At 42.1% G+C, this 17,454-nt stretch overlaps 1 protein-coding gene across 1 annotated transcript in view; it reads left to right on the forward strand.

Moving 5' to 3' along the window:
* DCC (DCC netrin 1 receptor) overlaps positions 1-17,454 on the forward strand; it is a 572,354-nt gene that overhangs the window by 267,021 nt on the left and 287,879 nt on the right. Inside the window, exon 3 of the mRNA XM_049794299.1 lies at positions 4,006-4,290. Within this exon, the coding sequence (XP_049650256.1) occupies positions 4,006-4,290 (285 nt within the window). The remainder of the gene's footprint in view (positions 1-4,005; positions 4,291-17,454) is intronic.

Raw genomic sequence — 17,454 nt, forward strand, 5'->3', positions numbered from 1 at the left:
TGGTCGTGAGCTCTTAATTGGTTAATCCCGTACATAGGCAGCCTTGGGAGATGGGTGGCCTAATTTAGGCATAACGAACAAACGCTCATATATTAATGCTGCTTATATATTTTTAGCTTGGGCATGTGAATTTGATGAAAATCGAGTGCTAATAAGAAGAGATCATCCATGGTCTCCTGAATACCATGCCAATGGCTGAAGCAAAGAGAGCAGCTGGAGACTGGGCCTGTAGAGCAAATTAGTGTCTTTTTGCTAAGATTTTGTATTTCCTCTGGCACGCTTCGAGTGTAGTCTTAGCTGGTGGTTGGTAAGTGTTATTTGAAATATTAGGCTCCTATAGCAGGATGACGTATTTCTAATATCAGGCACAAGTTTGAGGAGCAGTTGAACTTTTCTTTTGTTGGAAATAGGTAATAGTAAATAGGCCTATGATTACTTGATGTGTCATATTCTGGCCTCATCTGCTTTTGGAACACCAGGCGGGTTTCCATCCTCGGCTTCTCAGACGGTAAGGCACCTTCCTCTCCTCCACTTTGCGCTGAGGGTGCCCTTTGTGGCAAATTGGTTTAGCTTCCATCTATATAAACCTTAACTGCCCAAATTTCATATATTAAAACAAAATGCAAAGGCATAAAATACCTTACTAATGTTCATTTTATTGTAATATTTAAATCCTTCCCTTTGAATCCTTCTCATTAGGCTGACAGCCAGTACTAGGAGTGGCTGCCTGGTACCACACCGCAGGAATTCCCTGGCCGGCAATATTGCCGAGTGCATGTTGGTAATTTGATTTCCACCCCTCCCATGCCCCCCCACCCCCATTAGTTTCTTAATCAGAAAACAGCATCCAGCTTAAGGTGGGGTTTGCAACAAGAAGGGGAACAGTTTCTTTAGCTCCTGTTTCTGTGAATGAACCTGAACACCACATCTGTGCTTGGATTATTTGGTGTAGGTCTTGTTCTGATACTTCTGCTGCACATAACACGGCGCAAATATTTTCAGAATTGTAGACTGGAGCTAGCAAACAAAAAAAGAGTATGGAGTAACTGAAGTGTAGCACCTTTTTGGAAACCAGTCTGTGGAAGAGAGAATTAGACAGCAGTTTCTAAAATATTTACATTTCCAGATTCACTCACCCATGCTTCTCTTTCCTATTTTCTGAAGCAAGCAGAAGGAAATCACTCTTTTTCATTACCTTGGTTTCTCGCCCTTCAGCTATTATGTGAATTGAAAGTGAAAAAAAAGGTCTTGTCTTGATGTTAAGTAACCTTGCAGACTTTAATTTGAAACAAACAAAGCATTTAAAGCAGTTCTTCTCTGGGGGATTGTACTGAGTGCTACTAAATTGCTGAATATTTAATAGCTAAACATGTTCCAGACCCTGAGGTCTGTCCCCCAAATGATAAGCCTTTTTATTAAGTGAACTTTAATTGCTTAATAATTGGGTCTTCTGTAAGGAAAGATGGGGATCCTGATAGGCTGCCAAGCAGACTGCATGGTAAATCGGAGTTGGGTACTGCTTTCAATTAAGTTTCCTAAGTAGGTTTGAGTGTAACGCAGGGAGGTGCATCTGTGACCCTTTGGCTACCAAGCAAAGCATCACTGAGGATCTGCAATGTTTAATTCCAGAGTCTGTCTCGGAAAGTGACTTTCTCGGAATGTATTTGCTGGTCCGCTCCCTTGAGCCAGCTCCCAACAACCCAAACATCTGTGTAGCTTCAGAAACTGTCTTTAAAATAAATCAGCGTAAGCCAGGAGAGCTGTAAAGACCCAGTGATAGTTTTAAGATCTCATATGTTATGGTCCTGCAGAGAGATGAATGGGTTATGAACATAACCGTGGAAAAAGGTGGTTAGTGTCTTTTCATTGGGACACAGCAAAAGGTTTTTTCCAGTGTCCCCATCTGTTATGCAAAGGCTTTTATTATGGTTTTTTGAACTTTAAAAGAAAAAGAGTTGGGGTACGTGCAGAAAGGGAGACTGTGCAGAGGCAGGGCAAAGTGTGAACTTGCCTGCCTGTGCGCGAGGGCACGGCAGGTATGGTGCTGCCATGGGGGGGGGAGGAAAGTCCTTCTATTGCAGTTGTTTTAGTCCTTATTTTTACAGTAAATTGTTAGATTTAGCTGTCTTTCCTCCTGGAAAAATCTGCAGTTTTCAACAGCTTTCCATCACTGTTCACACTGTGTTTATATTCAATTTTTTTTTTAATTAAAGCGTTGAACGCTTCTGTTTTTCTAGCTTGCACCAGCTTTGCTGGGGGTGAAAAGCTGTTACTTGTGCGTCTGTGCCAATAGCTCTGCTGGAAAGTAGCATCCTTGCTGTAACGGGGAGGTGTGTGAGGGTGCAGCGGGTGGCAGGGCTCGCGTGGGTGGCGTTGGGAGCGACTGCGTTCTCCTCGCTCCCTTTCTTCGTAGGGATAGCTTATAAACCTGGCAATTAGGAAATACCACTGCCCACGCAACGCTAGATTCATGTAGGCTCTTTTTCACGTGTGGAAATGCCATTAAGAAGCCTTCACTGAGCCAGTTTCAGTCTTGCTAAAGAATTTCCCTGCTTCAGCTCACGGCAGCGCTTCACCCCGGTTGCGAGATCTCGTCCGTGCGGATGCTCCGTGAGACAGGAGCAACGTCTTTGAGGAGAACTGACACGAGACGTGGGGGGCCAAAATCACACCCAAAAAATAGGTGTCTGAACCAGGGAAGGAATGCGGGCCTCCCACTCAAATGCCTTTTCTGGTACACAATCGTTCCCCAGTACACTGATTTGCTGAATATCTGGGTGGCATTTTAATGCCTGGAAAATGGAGGTCTTTATTAAGAAGCTGACGAAGCAACGAATAGTCTCTACTGACAGCTCCTTTTTGAAAGCCTTCACTGTATGCTGGCTGACATCATCTAAAAGATACTTGTTTCCTATATACTTTTTGGTGGCTCTTAGTGTTGTCAAATTGTAAGTTTTTCACTCTGTCCAACACTTGGCACACGTTTGCAGACGTGTCTGAGTGATGGTGCTTACTGGTGTGGCTTCAGGTAGCCCCTGCAGGCAGGCGAGCGTCCCCGGCTGGGCTGGGGGCTGGCGGGGGCATTTCTAGGGACTGGCCAGGACTAGAGCCAGAGCATGTCCCCAGAATATGTCCGCACCATCTCTAGCACATCCCTAATCCAAGCAGTTGCTTCAGCTTATTTTCTTGATTTATCCTTCTTGTACTTGGCTGGAAAGAGGGCTGGTATTTTTTTCCCCTTTTTTTTCTTTTCTTTTCAAGTTTATCTATGCTCTGCAAAGCAACGATGCTTCCAGGTAATAAAGTCCATCATCTTGATGACATCTTGCACTAGGAATCTTGCAGACGGTGTTCTGTTCTCGCTGGGTTTTTCTTGTGAAGGATGTGGTCCTCATGATTTTGCACTGAGTGAGGCTGGGGCATCTGGGGGTTGTGCAATTAAAGCTCCCAGCTCTGCTTCCTTGCCCTCGCGAGTCAAAAACATTTCGTGGAAAAACAGACACAGGCCATTCCCTGTTTGAAGTGTTTTGATTATGTGACCCAAGTAACTTAGTTAGCAGAGGTTTTTCAGAGTATTTTTCCTTTTATTTGGAGGGAAGAAGAAATACAGCAAGACGCGACTGTAACATTTTCTTAACCTTACGTAGGTTTAGTTGTGCTTTCCTTTGAATGCCACCCTGTTCTGAGCAGTTCGGATTGCGTGATAGCGTATCTGTACTTCGTTAAATTTGTTCCTGAGTGGGTTTGTAACTAACAGGTGCAATTTGTTACTCTTTATGTTGATAACACATCTTTTCTTTGCTGTTAATGAGTGTAATTTACAAAGGAAAGTGTTAGTCACCCGGCCATTATAGCAATCTCCAAGCAGTTTGCAGAATATCATGTAAATTTTTTATTTTTTTTTTTTCAGTCTGGATTGTTAACAAAATCCAAATCAGCATGGAAGCAGCGTGTGACTTCTATTTTCAGCAGCTATATAATTGCTTTTTTTGTTTCTGTTTGCAGGACCACTGAGGTTTCTTTCCCAGACAGAATCTGTCACGGCTTTTGCAGGAGACACGATCCTGCTGAAGTGTGAAGTTGTTGGGGAGCCCATGCCCGTGGTGCACTGGCAGCGAAACCAGGAGGACATATTCCCCGGCCCGGCCGACGCGCGGGTGGCTGTCCTGCCCTCCGGAGCTTTACAGATCAGCAGGGTTCAGCACGGGGACAGTGGGATCTACAGGTGCCTGGCGAAAAACCCAGCTAGTTCGAGAACTGGAAATGATGCAGAAGTCCGAGTTTTGGCAGGTAAGAACCGGAGCCTTCCATACTGCCTTTTTCTCTTGTCTGGTCGTGTCCTTTGGTTCTCTGAAAGAGTGGTCGCTTCTCCTGGGGCAGCTAGGCTGATTTATCCCACTTTCTTTCCAGTTACTTCTACAAGCTTCCAAGTTCTTCACATGGAAGAGCCTGGAGACCTTTAGAAGCAGTTGGATGCGAAGGTGAGGAGTTGACACTGTAGGAAAGTATTCATGCTGCCTAACTTCAAGTACCAAATTTAGATAGGTATGAAGCTGGTCTCTTTTACGTGGTCAGTGGGGAGAGAGAAGTACTTCCCATCTGAGAGTACAGTAATTACTGTCCCAGAGCTCGCTCTGGAAGAGCTCCTCTCACCCCATTGACTAGAAAGGCAATCTGTTGGGACTAGCTGCCGAATTTATCTACTCAAAGTTAGGTCGCTTGGATACTTCAGTGCCTGATGTGATCTGCCAAGTTGCCCAGAGCACAGTTTGGGATCGGACACAGTTTAGCTGTGATAGGTAATGCTCCAAAATTCATGGCCAGGTGAGCTTCTTGCTCTCCTTATTAATAAATTCATCAGCTAAGTAGATGGTTACCACTGCAGTATAATATCAAGAACCGAGTGCCAGAAGAGTGGTTTGAAAAAGGTATTGCTGCAAAATCTCCTTTCCTTCTAGTTCTACAGGCTAACACGTAACCACTAATTAAAGAGGACAGAGATGTTGTATTTTTAGAAATTCGTTATATATGCATTTTCTAGACAAATGTTGGTTTGCATGATTTCTCACTGAGAGGTGACTGAGCAGGATTCTCAGGCTTCTGGGATGGTCCAAACGCTATAGATAGCGGGAAGGCCGGGATCAGTCTTGGGGAAGCGTCTGTGTACTAACACAGGTGAAGCTTGATGTGTTCATCCTTGCTTCTAGGAGTGGTCTGTAGCTCTGGGATTTGGGGGATTACAGTTTCTTCTTTGGGATTCGATACCATAAAACTGAACCAACCCCCCTGCAGCCTCTAAACCTAGGATTACAAACCAAAGCCCATGTCCTCGCTTTCTGCTACAGTAGTAGGTACTAATCCTTTTCGGAGCTGCAAAGCAAAATAACAGCCAGACCAGCAGGCAACAGGGAAGACCACATCACCTGCAGTTCCTGCCAGGTTTTTCCCTTACTTTTTTGCAGACCAGAGCTTGCACCTGAACTCGGTAGGGTGGACCTGTTCCCCATCCGTTTGCTGGTGTAACGGGCTGCCCCAGGATGGCTGTTCTGGGGGCTTCGGGCTCGCCGTGAGCCCAGTGAACCCGGTGCTGTTCCTTAGGCATTGGGCAGCACTGAGGCACTCCTGCCTCCCTGGTTATTAATGGCAATGAGAGCCATGGGCAGGGGGGGGAAAAAAGATATTTTTTCATACGTTGTGATTAAAATTAAGAAAAATCACAAAACTTTGTATTTTAGACAGACCCGGAAGATTTCCCTCAGTCTCCTGAGCTCCTCTGAGTATTGTTAATTTGCTATGCCTCTACGTTTCTGATCATTTGTGGATGGATTGATGTGTCTTCGTTTTCCCAGTTTCGGTCGTTAACGTCCTGGCTAAATGGCCTCTCTCAGGCTGTCTATAGGAGAGAGGGGAATTAATTTATCTCTTCCTAGCATGTTAAAATTTTATACCAGGGAAACACTGGAGCAAATAATGAGGAAAATATATAACAAGGAACTAGTGGAGTCCGTCAGACTTTGGCTCAGGGCAAGCAGCACAAGGTCTCATTTCAGGATAATGTGAGCAGACAGCAGCTCTTGTAAGAAATGAGTGGTGCTCCTGAAACAAAAATTCAGATCTTATTGAGCCTCTTGGGAATTTTGTTCTCGTGTGCACGCTTTCATGGTTCAGAGCTAGCTGATACTTTGCTGCTAATTCTGCCTCCTGTTTGTGCTCGTTGGTCGAAATCTTCTTCAGTTGCAGCTCTCCACTTCCATAATTAGTGAAGGCAGAATACTCTTCTTGGCCTTTTTCCCCTGGTTAGTGAGGAGAAAAAAAATACAGAAGTCTTAAATCCCATTCAAAGGAATAGGTAACAAAACAACAAAAAAGTGTAGGTAGTATATCATAATTCTGTATTTTTAAAGTGCTGTTTCTTCCACAGATGGTGGTTGTGATTTTTTCGAACACACACTGTATCTGTCAGGATTTGTGGCAAAACTGACCACAATCCTGGCAAATAATTTCTAATCTTCTCTACAGCTTCCAAAGAGAATGCAAGAAAAAAGAACAAGGGATAAACACCTTTTGTCATTTAGTTTCTTTAGTCGAAGTGCCTGTGGCTTAAATATTTGATTCGACATTATGCTGCGTCTGGAGATATTTGTATCTCCTCTTGATAGAAAAACTCATCATCCAGCATGAGTACAGGTTAGAAAACCAAAATACTTGGATGAAGGAATTACCGATTTCCTGGCCCAAAAAGTAAAATTCACCCTACCAGACCCAAGCCTGTAGTTTAACTCACCATGTAAATGAAGGAACAGTTGAGCCTTCGGCCTCCGTTGCCAAAGAGAAGTAGCTTGTAGGTGCTTAATGTGTCTGAAAGGTGGGGCGAGGCACTGGGCATGAAGTTTTTACTTTGATAACTCAGAGACACTTTACAAGTGCCCAATTGCAAGTGTGTTTCCTCTGTGTGGTTGGTTCTGCCTGGGGAGGCTCTGGAAGGGCTGATTCTTCCCCCAGCGCATCAATAAACACATTTTACAAACAGCTCCAGCCTCGCTAAATCGTCCATCAGAAACCCCGTGCCTGTAGAAGTACGCAGGCCGTATGAGAACAGATTTTGAAGAGCTTTTCTAAAAAAGCCCAACAAACCTGAGCAAAACTCTTGAGGAGTTTTTATTGGGTCAGGTTTTATCAGTTGCTCTTAATTTTAAGAGTAGCCATTGGAGCTTTTGGCAGAAAGCTCATTTCAAATGCACATTTTTTTCACCTTTCTAATTGAAGTACTCTTCTCTGGGGTCCAGAAACTTAATCCCAGGTGAAAGTTTCAGCAAATACTGAAAACATGAGGAAATACATATTCAGATAACTACATGCACTCACCTAATTAATTTAGAAGGAATAATGCTACTGCAACCCACCCCCCCACCCCCCTCCCAAAGATCTTCTACAAACCAGTACTAAGGAATTAATTCTTAGCTGAATTCATTGCTTCTGTAAATTAATGTGTAAGTTTCTTTGGGAGGTCTGTACACTTCAGAAATACAGATGATGTTTTAAAAGCAAAAGTTGAGTGGTTTGATGCCTGAAAGCTATTAATTGTCTGTTTATAAATAATAATCCTGCATTTATCATTAGCCGTTCAAGTAATCTGCCGCTGTACTATTGTCTGTTACTGAGGTTCCTTCCCTGTCCCTGAGCTTGTCTGCTGAGCTGCAGTGCAAGATAACGGTAACAATATCATGTAATTCCTTCATATTTAATGCGAATAGAATTTGGTTGCTGCTGTGCGATTTGGCTCCTTCCTCGCGGTTGCACTTCTGAGGACAGACGGATAACAGCGGCAAAAAGGACCGAGTAGAGATGGATCCCACGAGAAGGAATTAGGAAGGAGAGGTTGGTTGGCCGTGTTTAAGTAACCACGTACAACAGAAGTTGCCTCGTGAGCTCGGGCTTGCTTTGATGCTTAAGTGACTCCGCTTGTTAGAAGGAAAGCAATGGCAATGGTAGAGCTATTTAAATAGAGCGCGGCATCGTGGCACTGACGGAGTTTTGCAGTTACCACTGGCTTAGCTTGATTTTTGAATACTCGCGTTAATGCAGGAAGCATCTTGTCCGAGGACATCCGATTAGGTAAATTGTCTGCGTGGGAAATGAAAGGGGTGGAATACACTGAATTGTGTTGTTCGCTATGGGTTTGTTGTTTAATGTGAGTTTTACAGTTAAAGTTAGTCTTGAGGAAGGTCTGGCTAAGCCGAAGCACGCAATTTCTTTGAAGCTCAGCCATCAGTTCCTCATGCAACATCCTGAGCTTGTATCAGGTGCAGAGATAACTTAAAGATTTCTTCTCATCTTTTATACCCTGGGAGGATCCCCGTGTTGATGTACATTCCCTAACAGCCGCTAATTGTCGAAGTCAGCTCTTTACCTTACTCTTAACCTCAACAGCTAGCGCTTAACAGTGTTTATTCTTAGATGAAAATAGGTTTCCAACAGATGTGGCCCACTTAAATTCACAAGTTCAGGGGTTTTTATGTATTTATTTTTAAAATCTAAACAATTTCACGTTTATGTTCTCCAGTGCCTATTTCCTGCGGCGGTGCCTTGCCCTAATTCTGATCAGTACATATAAAACCCAAATAACACCACCAAAAAATAACCAAACAAAACCACCAGCAAAACCAGTGTCACTTATAGATGCACAAATCGCAGGGGCGATGCGCGACGCTAGAGATGGATCCAGATCGTGGTATAAGCTGAACTCCTTTAGACCAAGTCTATTTTGATGCTCGTTTACCAGCGAGGTGATGCCCGCAAGCGTGCAAGCCTCTGCACAGAGCTGAGGATGCCTTGGAAGGGATTTCAGTTACTCGGCTACCAACCGAATACGAGCTTCCAGTTTGAGGCAGTAGCTGAGGGAGTGAATGTTGATAAATTAATAATAGTTCAGAAAAGAATTATAGTGTTTACTGTACAGAGCCTGCCTTTTGGTAAACACAGGGGAAATTTCGTACTTTATTCAGGAGATCTTTATAGACTTGCTGTTAGTGTGCTCTATAAGCACTTACTTGGGGGAAAAGGCTTTTTAATCTGCAATTTTTTATAAACTACATGAAAAACTAATGACTAGCAACCTGAAGCTATATTCTTGCAAGCAGAAAAAAGTTAAACACTTAAACCCAGTAATAGCCATTGGAACTGTTTATTTTTGTACTGAATTTTCTATCAGTTGTATTTATATCACGGGTGGTTTTTTTAGTCGCTGCTCCTCCTGCCTTTCAACCCGAGTGCCAAGTGGATCAAAAGCCTTGCCCTGAGCAGCGCACCCGGCGTAGGCATCACTTGTGCTGCTGAATTGGGATCATTTCTATTAAAGGTTTCATTTCTACCTCCTTAGGAGAGAACCATTTGGATGGGGTATGCCCTGTCACAGAACATGCTGGGTTACTTAGTTAATAGTGTAAGTACTCTGATTTTTAAATTATGAGCAGTATTTGGATGGATTGGGGGAAAGATATTTTCTTGTTTGGGAAATAAATTCTCCTAAGGTGTCACCTGTTAAAGTCGAGTCTGAAAACAAGGCAGCAGTGCGAGAGTATTCACACGCACACACGTGCTATTGTCTTTCCGTGTGTATTCTTACATGGTAAATTCCTAATTACAAAATATCCACATAATAACTCCCAGTATCTGGGTTATCCCTACTTCCAGCTGCCCAAATGAATACCATTGCTGAGGTTGCCTTATAAGCTAGCTGTATTCTGACCTTTAACAAAAAAAAAGGTTGAATTTAAAATACTTATTAATAATCCTGGGGAATGAGCTATTTTGCCTCTCTCCCCTAGATAAATCTGATTAGCGCTTAAGTAATCTCTTACATAATACATATAAATATCAGTTTCCCATGTTACAGTGGCTTGCCTAGTTGGAAATAAAAATGAGCAGGCAGGCAGAGACGTAATGTAGAGGCAGCGTGTCCTCTTAGCACGGGGCTGATCTCAAGATCAATGCAATCACACGAACGGTAACTAATATCTACTAAAGAGCTGTTTGCTCAACAACTCCCTGGCTAGTTGCCATATTAGTGTGTTTATGAAATATGCATAGAGGTTTCAGTGATTGCTCTAAATGGGATTGGTTTTAGTACTCGTGTTTGAAGCACAGATTGAGTTCAGAACAAGAACCTTAAGAATATTATGTAATTTATTTTGGAATGTATTTGAAAGCATAAGTTGCTATTGGAAGGTTCCTGGTGTACAATCGATGTTATGAAATTGAGCTAGCTTAAGGATGCTGATGCTTTCAACTAGTGGACCATAGGCTGGTTTGCAAATTTGGGTAAGCAGAGAAGAACAAGGTAGGTCACTGCAAATTTGCCACTGATTCTGCTCTCAAAATGCAGTTCACAAAGAATCCCAAACACAAGGGAATTCTGTAGTCTTGGAACAGCCTTTGCATTCCTGCTTTGAGATTTTATACTCAAGAGTGGCACTAGAGCTTTAAGAGGGAGCATTATTTCATACTACTAATAACGGCACACTAATAAACTATTAGTGACTATTAATGACTATGGCTGATATAGATCCTAAACATCAGAGATGATGGCTGCAACTGAAGGTTGCAGCCAGGTTTGGCTTTTTATGAACTTTTAGGGTTTTGAGGTTGTGGTTGGTTTTTTGGTTTTGGGTGGTTTGGTTTTTTTGGTGGGGTTTTGTGGTTGTTTTTTTAATTGCATGAAACACATTACTTGCTTCTCTGGCCATTAACCCAATTTGCTAGCAAAACATACGCAACTGTTTCATCACCACTGCACTTTGTAAAGTTATCTCTTAAACCAGAAGATCATTCCCCTGTGCAGGAGTCAAATTAGCAGCTAGAGAGAATTTAAGTGGAATGACTTAAATGGCTATCGGGGAATTGGAAGCGTATTTTATATATACACAGTACAATGTTGCTGTAACATACTGAAAAGACAGGCAGTCTTAATTGAAACCTGCAGTAGCCTGGTTACAAAGAAATGAGAAAAATCTAAAAATTGGAGGAAGTAATCCGATAATAGTAATAATGAACCAAAAAAACAGAATTTGTGGAGAGTCAAAGGAATCAAAGGCATGGAAGATATCAAGAATTAGTAAAGATTAGGGTGGAAATGTTTTTCAAATATAACCGAAATAATATTACTATGAATGAATGAAAGTGGTAGAACTTCTTTCAGTATTTACAAGGCAGAAAAGTAAAAAAAAAACCCAACAACTAGTTTTTGAAAAAAATATGTGCTTGTATGTATGGCATTGATTATTTAAAAGTATTTTTATGTTAAAAAAATAAATTATTGTTGTCTTGACATGAGTGGATTAAATTGCTTGTCCAAACCCAGATGTTTTCAGGTCATTATATCCAGATAAAAATGTAGTTCCTGGAGGAGCTGAGAAATTCTCAGGACCATTAATTCTTGAGCATAAATTTTGAATACTGAAGTTTCCAGTGGTCTGGAACAAACAAACCAACCCTAGAGTACCTGATGGTCTGTCAGGCTAGCGTCTTTGAGGGACCAAATAATAGAATGGTCCATGCAATTAAAATCAGTCAGTATCACTGTATGAAAGCAGAAGATGTCAGCATAAATTTTTGGTGGTAATTTGTATCATTATCATAGATTTCTGGGAGGATTTATCACCTGAGAAATTAGAGAAATTGAAAAGAAATATAGTATCTGTAAGCTAGATGAGATTTGTAGCCATCAAGTCTCCAAACAGAAATGGTTACTGAGCAGATATTTCTAGTGGGAGCCCTCACTAAAAGCCAGGGATATATATTCTTGATCCTGTGCTCTCTAATATACCGTATAGCAATAAAACTGCAATTGAAGGCATATGCATATATCACAGAGGTGGTAGATACTGAAGAATGTGGATCACTAGACAGAACTCGAAAGACAGAGCAGAATTAAGAAAACAAACAAGACTATTTAAATGTGATTGGTCCTATTGGCCATAGGATTGCCTAGGGGCCGGAGCAAACTCTTACCTCTGACAAAAATCTTGGAGGTTCATCTTGAGTAATCAGCAAACAAGTGCTGCGAGAGAGGCTAATGAGGACCTGGTAAGGATAACGCCGGTGGCGGCTGGGTCGTGGTACAGGACGCGTGTGACGTCCCTGCTGAGGTCAGTGTGACAGTGAGTCAGAAATGGTGCAGGAGGTTTGGAGGAAGCTTGGAGAATGGCCATAAAAATTATTTACTAATTAAAAGCCACGCAACAGTTTAGGGCTGCTACTTGTTTGTTTCTAAAAGTTGGCTAAGCTAGTCTTTGATTTGATTTTTGGGGGATTATTTTTATTTTTTTCAACTCATAACAGACTAGGACTGGGAGTAAAATCTGTCCAGTTATATTCATAAGGCCACATTGCAAATCTTGTATTAGGTTCTTCTCTGGATTCAGTTCCTACCTGAATTAAACCACTGCTGCTTAATTGGTTGTGTCTTTCCGTCTCAAGGACGATGTAGGTCTAAAATAACGTTTGCCAGAGCTCTGCTCAGCTGAAAGTAAGAGTGTAAATGTGTTGCTGCTTTCTCGCCTCAGCTCTATTCTCCATTTTCGGGATAGAAGATAATGTACTCATGGAGCAGTTCCTCATTCTGTTTCAATTTTGCCTCTAAAACTTTAATGGCTAGAGAAAAAGCTTCCTCCTTTTCTCTTCTAAATACAAGCCAGCAGTGACCCTTCACTACCCCTGCAGTAATAAATTTTATATTCTCCTTTTACCTAAGGATCTCGAAGAACAAGTCAAAGGCCTGTAAATATTTTTCTCTTCATTATGGATGAGGAAACTGAGCATCTCACAAGAAATTGTCATTAAAGCTGGAAATAGGACCCCTGATGTATAGTCTCACGTTCCAGCAGCGACTTGGCACAGTTTTCCTTGCACTTTAGTTAATGTCTTTTGAAGTTACTACAGTAAGAAGAATGTCTTCACGCCCTGATGCGTGTCGGTGCTAATGGTACAATCTTTGTGTGTCCTTACTCCTCGGATGCTCCTGGTCGTGTCACGTCCCAGAGCTCAGCTGAGCCAGGCTTGCATTTTTTTGGGAGGGGAGGGCAGAAGGGCTGAAGCAGAAAAATGCTAGCAAGGGGGTTGGGAGATGGAGGCAAAAAAGCAAAATCCCAAAGTAGTGACTGCATTCTGGTTATGCATTTTAATGCATTCTGTATATTGAGAGATCGGTATCATTTTAATGACAGATTTCTCTAATGCTGTTCACACATAACCCTTGCTTTCTCATTGGGATTAAGTGTTCAGCCTTTAGGCATGATGGTGAGATCAGGTTGGGGAATTTTGCTGGCCTTTCTTCGCTGACAGCAGAGAGCAAAATTGGGTTTTATTTGGTATAAATCTTTATCTCTTTTAATCGAATTTAGAAATGTGACTATGAACACTTAGAGATAGTCCGTCACATCAGTGTCACATTAAAGGCATCTCAGTTCTGTAATTTGCAATATAAAAACTACCGCAATAAAAAAGAAAATTGTACTGGCAAAGTACAATATTATCCAAATACATTCAGAAAAAATTTCATGGCTATGATACGATGGGAGTCTTTTGTCAGTTGAACAACACTTACAAATGCACTGTGGCACAAAGTAGCTTAGCACAGTGAAATACCATACAACAGGATGCAACACATTTTTATGGAAGCATTACTTCTTTTTTTCAATATATAATGTAGCTAAAATACTGCGGTAACATTTTTCTCCTCCAGTGCTGAAGAGCTGTATCTGTGTTGCTGAATCCAAGTGAACTGCTTGCAGCTTTTTTTTTTTTTTTTTCTTGGAAGGCAGAAATAAATTGCACTGTTTTGAGCCCCACTTGCTTAAGACCAGTTTGGTATGAGAATTAAATACATCCTCAAGTCTTATCAATGTGTATTGACACAAATCTGAGGGTTTCTTGAGAGAAAAATTGGTGATTGGCTGTAAAGTATGCTGGTAAAATGTGGCAGAAGTTATGCCTTTGATATGAGAAAAAAAATTAATTCAGGACCTTTGCCTGCTGCGAAGTACATACATGTCCTTAGTTACATCACAAAATATCTCGGTTACTCCATTAACCATCTATAAAAAGGAGATAAAGCGATTTATCCTAATACAGCTTTGCGAAGGTGTATTGTAATTTTTTTGCAAATAGTGTGGTATTCTCATATATTGGTGTAATGGGGACTATTGAAATCACACATTTGCAGCTCCTATTTGTGGTTTTGAATTTCAACTATGTGTCATTGATTTAACGAGCATGGAAAAATGTGTGTATAGCTGTACCTCATTACTGCACGTTGTGTGCTCAAGAAAAATGCTAAATATAAAATGAGGTTTGGCTTTGTTCGGGGAAAATAAGTTCTTACAGCTCACCGCTTTATAATTAGTTTTAGGCATATCTGTTCATTCTTAAACATGAATTTATAGAACTTTGTTAAAATAAAATCAACAAATGCCAGCAAGGTGATAGGTGCTCTGCAGGCCGGGGAGTCGGCGTATCGCATCCCTGGGGATGTGAGCTCGGGCCGCCAATGCCGTGTCGGTGCGGAAGAGATGAAATCGTGGCCGAAATGGAGTCGGTGCCTCCAATGGAGCCAGGGCTTCATGCAAAGAATTTCTCATCTGCTGAAGCTAGGCCATAGTCGGTTGATTATGTGGGCTTGATTATAGCGTACAAGTACCTTGTCAGGGAGAATACGCGGAGTGCTCTTTAATCAAGTGGAGAAGGGCATAACAAGAGCTTGGTTATCGTTATAATCAAGGTTGGATGCCTTCCTGAAGAAGGCACTTTATTCAGACATGCTTTTGAGCTCAGGACGGGTGTGATTCTGCGGCCTGTCTTAGACAAGAAACAAAATTTAATGGTCCTTTAGCCTTGAAATCTCCTCGCTCTCTTTTCCCTTTCTCTCTAATATGAAAATCTAATTTGATGGACCAATCTCTCTTATTTCGCAGCTGGAAATAACTGGTTGCACTGGTGCAATATTAAGTAATTTTACCAGACAAATCTGAATCAGATACTGAAATGGCTGCCTGGGCACTAGAGGCGTACTGCTTTAAGCTCACAAAAAAGGCCCGATTTCCTCACAAGGTCTGATGTGTCACTGATGTGCATTTTTGTAGGGTTTACTCAGAACAGGTTTCGTGATAATTTTTTTTAATTGTTTCTTTTTTTTCCCTTGACAAGCATAAGTAGCTGTACCACCTTCAGTATAACACTGTACTGCAGAGGTGTGCGCGGTCTGTGGTCCCACAGCCTTTTTGGTCTGCGAATTCTTTTAATGTCCAACGCCATTCCGATGCTCAGGGTGGATCTCAGCTCTTTGAGAGGAAATTGCGGACGTCCCCCCGAAGGAAAGGGTGCCTTTGGAGACCCCTCGGTGCTTTGTAGGGCTATGGTTAAGTAATCGTAGCTTCAGATAACGCTGCCTTTCGTGTCCTGGTTACTGAGCTCTGGTTTTAGACTACTTCTGTTTTTCGCAAGGTGGCACCAAGTCAGAGGTGGTGCTACGCCAACTTTAATGGTCTGTGATAGCATGTCAGTCCTCCTTACTAACTAGCCTTTTGTGTCGTGAAAGCTGTGGTTTTCTTCTCGATGCTTAAACAAACGTGTTCGTTGTTCCATCCAGACGCCTCTGGTAGTAGAACTGACGCTCGCCTTCACGGCAGGGACGTAAGGGCTGCGGGCAGTTGTGGTTGGGGGGGCTGTGTTCGGTACAGGGGGTGCTGACTCCCACCCGTGACACCCCGGGGCACGGCTGCCGTCTCCTGGGAGGCTCAGCCCTTGCGAGGGAGTTGCGTGAATAACCTGCAAGTTCTGAGCTTCATGGGTTTGAACCCTCAACTCTCTCCCTCCTCTTCTTTTCTGAAAAGAAAAGATATTGTCGTCTTTTTTTCCTTCCCGTAACAGGTATTTTCTTCGACTCTTTATGTGTCTTTAAGCTGCGCTCTCTATTCAACTGGAAATCAAGCAGCAAAAACATTGCTTCACAACCGACACGTTTGGTTTTTAGCTGCTGTTGAGCTGCATTTCCGGATGAAAGAGGGATGTAGAGAAGATGCCACCTTTTCAGCTAGCAGCTATATCATCAGGGAGTTCAGAAAAGGTCAAATACAAGCTTAGGCTTCTGTTTGTGAGTCTTGAGTGGAGCGAGAGCTGGAAATGAAGACGAGCAGGCGACAGCAGTGCTATGGCAGAGCAGGGACCCTCTCCCTCCTCCGGGCAACGGGGCATTTCTCTGCAGAGCAGGGGAGCAGCAGCCAGCTCAAGGCAACGCCACGGGACACGCACAGTTGGCTGCTGGAGGCAGAAGGAGCTGTCCTAAAGGAGAATAAATGTTGGAAGAGGGAGCTAAGCGAGAGATGAGACGCTGATCGTTAAACGTAAGCGTTAGTGGGGATAAAAGCAGAGAGATGTTACAGGGATGTGCAGTAGTGGTATTTTCTCATGCTGAAATTATATGTAGCTACCCATTCCATGCAAAACTAATTGGAAATACATTTTAGCCTAAAGCGGTTTTGACAGTTTTAGGTTAAGTAGGAGATCCCAAAACAATAATTAAAAATACTTATCTACCTTTGAGTCCATCCTCTGTCATCTACTATTATTGTCTAGTGATTCGAGTCGCGATCTGGCGTTGGACGGTGACTTTCCCCTTCCAGTGTTCAGCAGTTTCTCATGTTGGTACCCTCTTAGTTTAAACTTGGGCTTGGTCTAGCTATCTGCCTGTGTACCTTAACACTAACAGTTTTGCTTTCATTAGGATGTTCGTTCAAGTATGTCCCTTGGGAACATCCAAAATTTTGCTAGGCAAATTACAGAAGAGAAGAAAAACTGTTGTGTTTCATTTTGGTTGAAGTATGGTGTTGCTTTCATCTGTGCTAGATATTAACTGATCTTCAAATTGTTGTCAGTGCTAGAATGAAAAAATTATTTTCACTGGAGGAGTTAAGACAACAGTGATGATGTCTCATTAACGTTATTTCTAGTCTCCAGTACAACAAAAATGTATTTCACATGACTGTAAAATGTGAATGTGCTATCCTGCTTTTTCCCAAGTACAGAACGGCAATACGTATTGAGCTGCTTTTGTGTGGTTTAGGATTTTGCAGCTTTGTCTAATATCCAGGCTAGACCAGCTCTGGAATCCCATTTATTCTGGATGTATTTGAAGAACCCTCTCAGCCAGATGTATTCTACTAAAGCCTATAGTTTCAATTATCAATCATCTCCTTTTTCTGCCTTCAAATTTAATCTTCATTGATGTAATTTTCCCTATATTTTTATGGCTGTGCTTCTTACTGCTGCTCACATCTTCCATCCTAACTGAGATCATTATTTTAATCAGACAACCACTTTTGTGGTTTCAGAACTAAGTGGTTTTGAAGGGAAGGAGATAGTCCTGTATTAAGAGCTGAATGCTATCTGCGGATTTCGTTT

Source organism: Accipiter gentilis, chromosome Z, assembly GCF_929443795.1.
Source record: "Accipiter gentilis chromosome Z, bAccGen1.1, whole genome shotgun sequence".
In the NCBI taxonomy this organism is placed as follows: Eukaryota; Metazoa; Chordata; class Aves; order Accipitriformes; family Accipitridae; genus Astur; species Astur gentilis.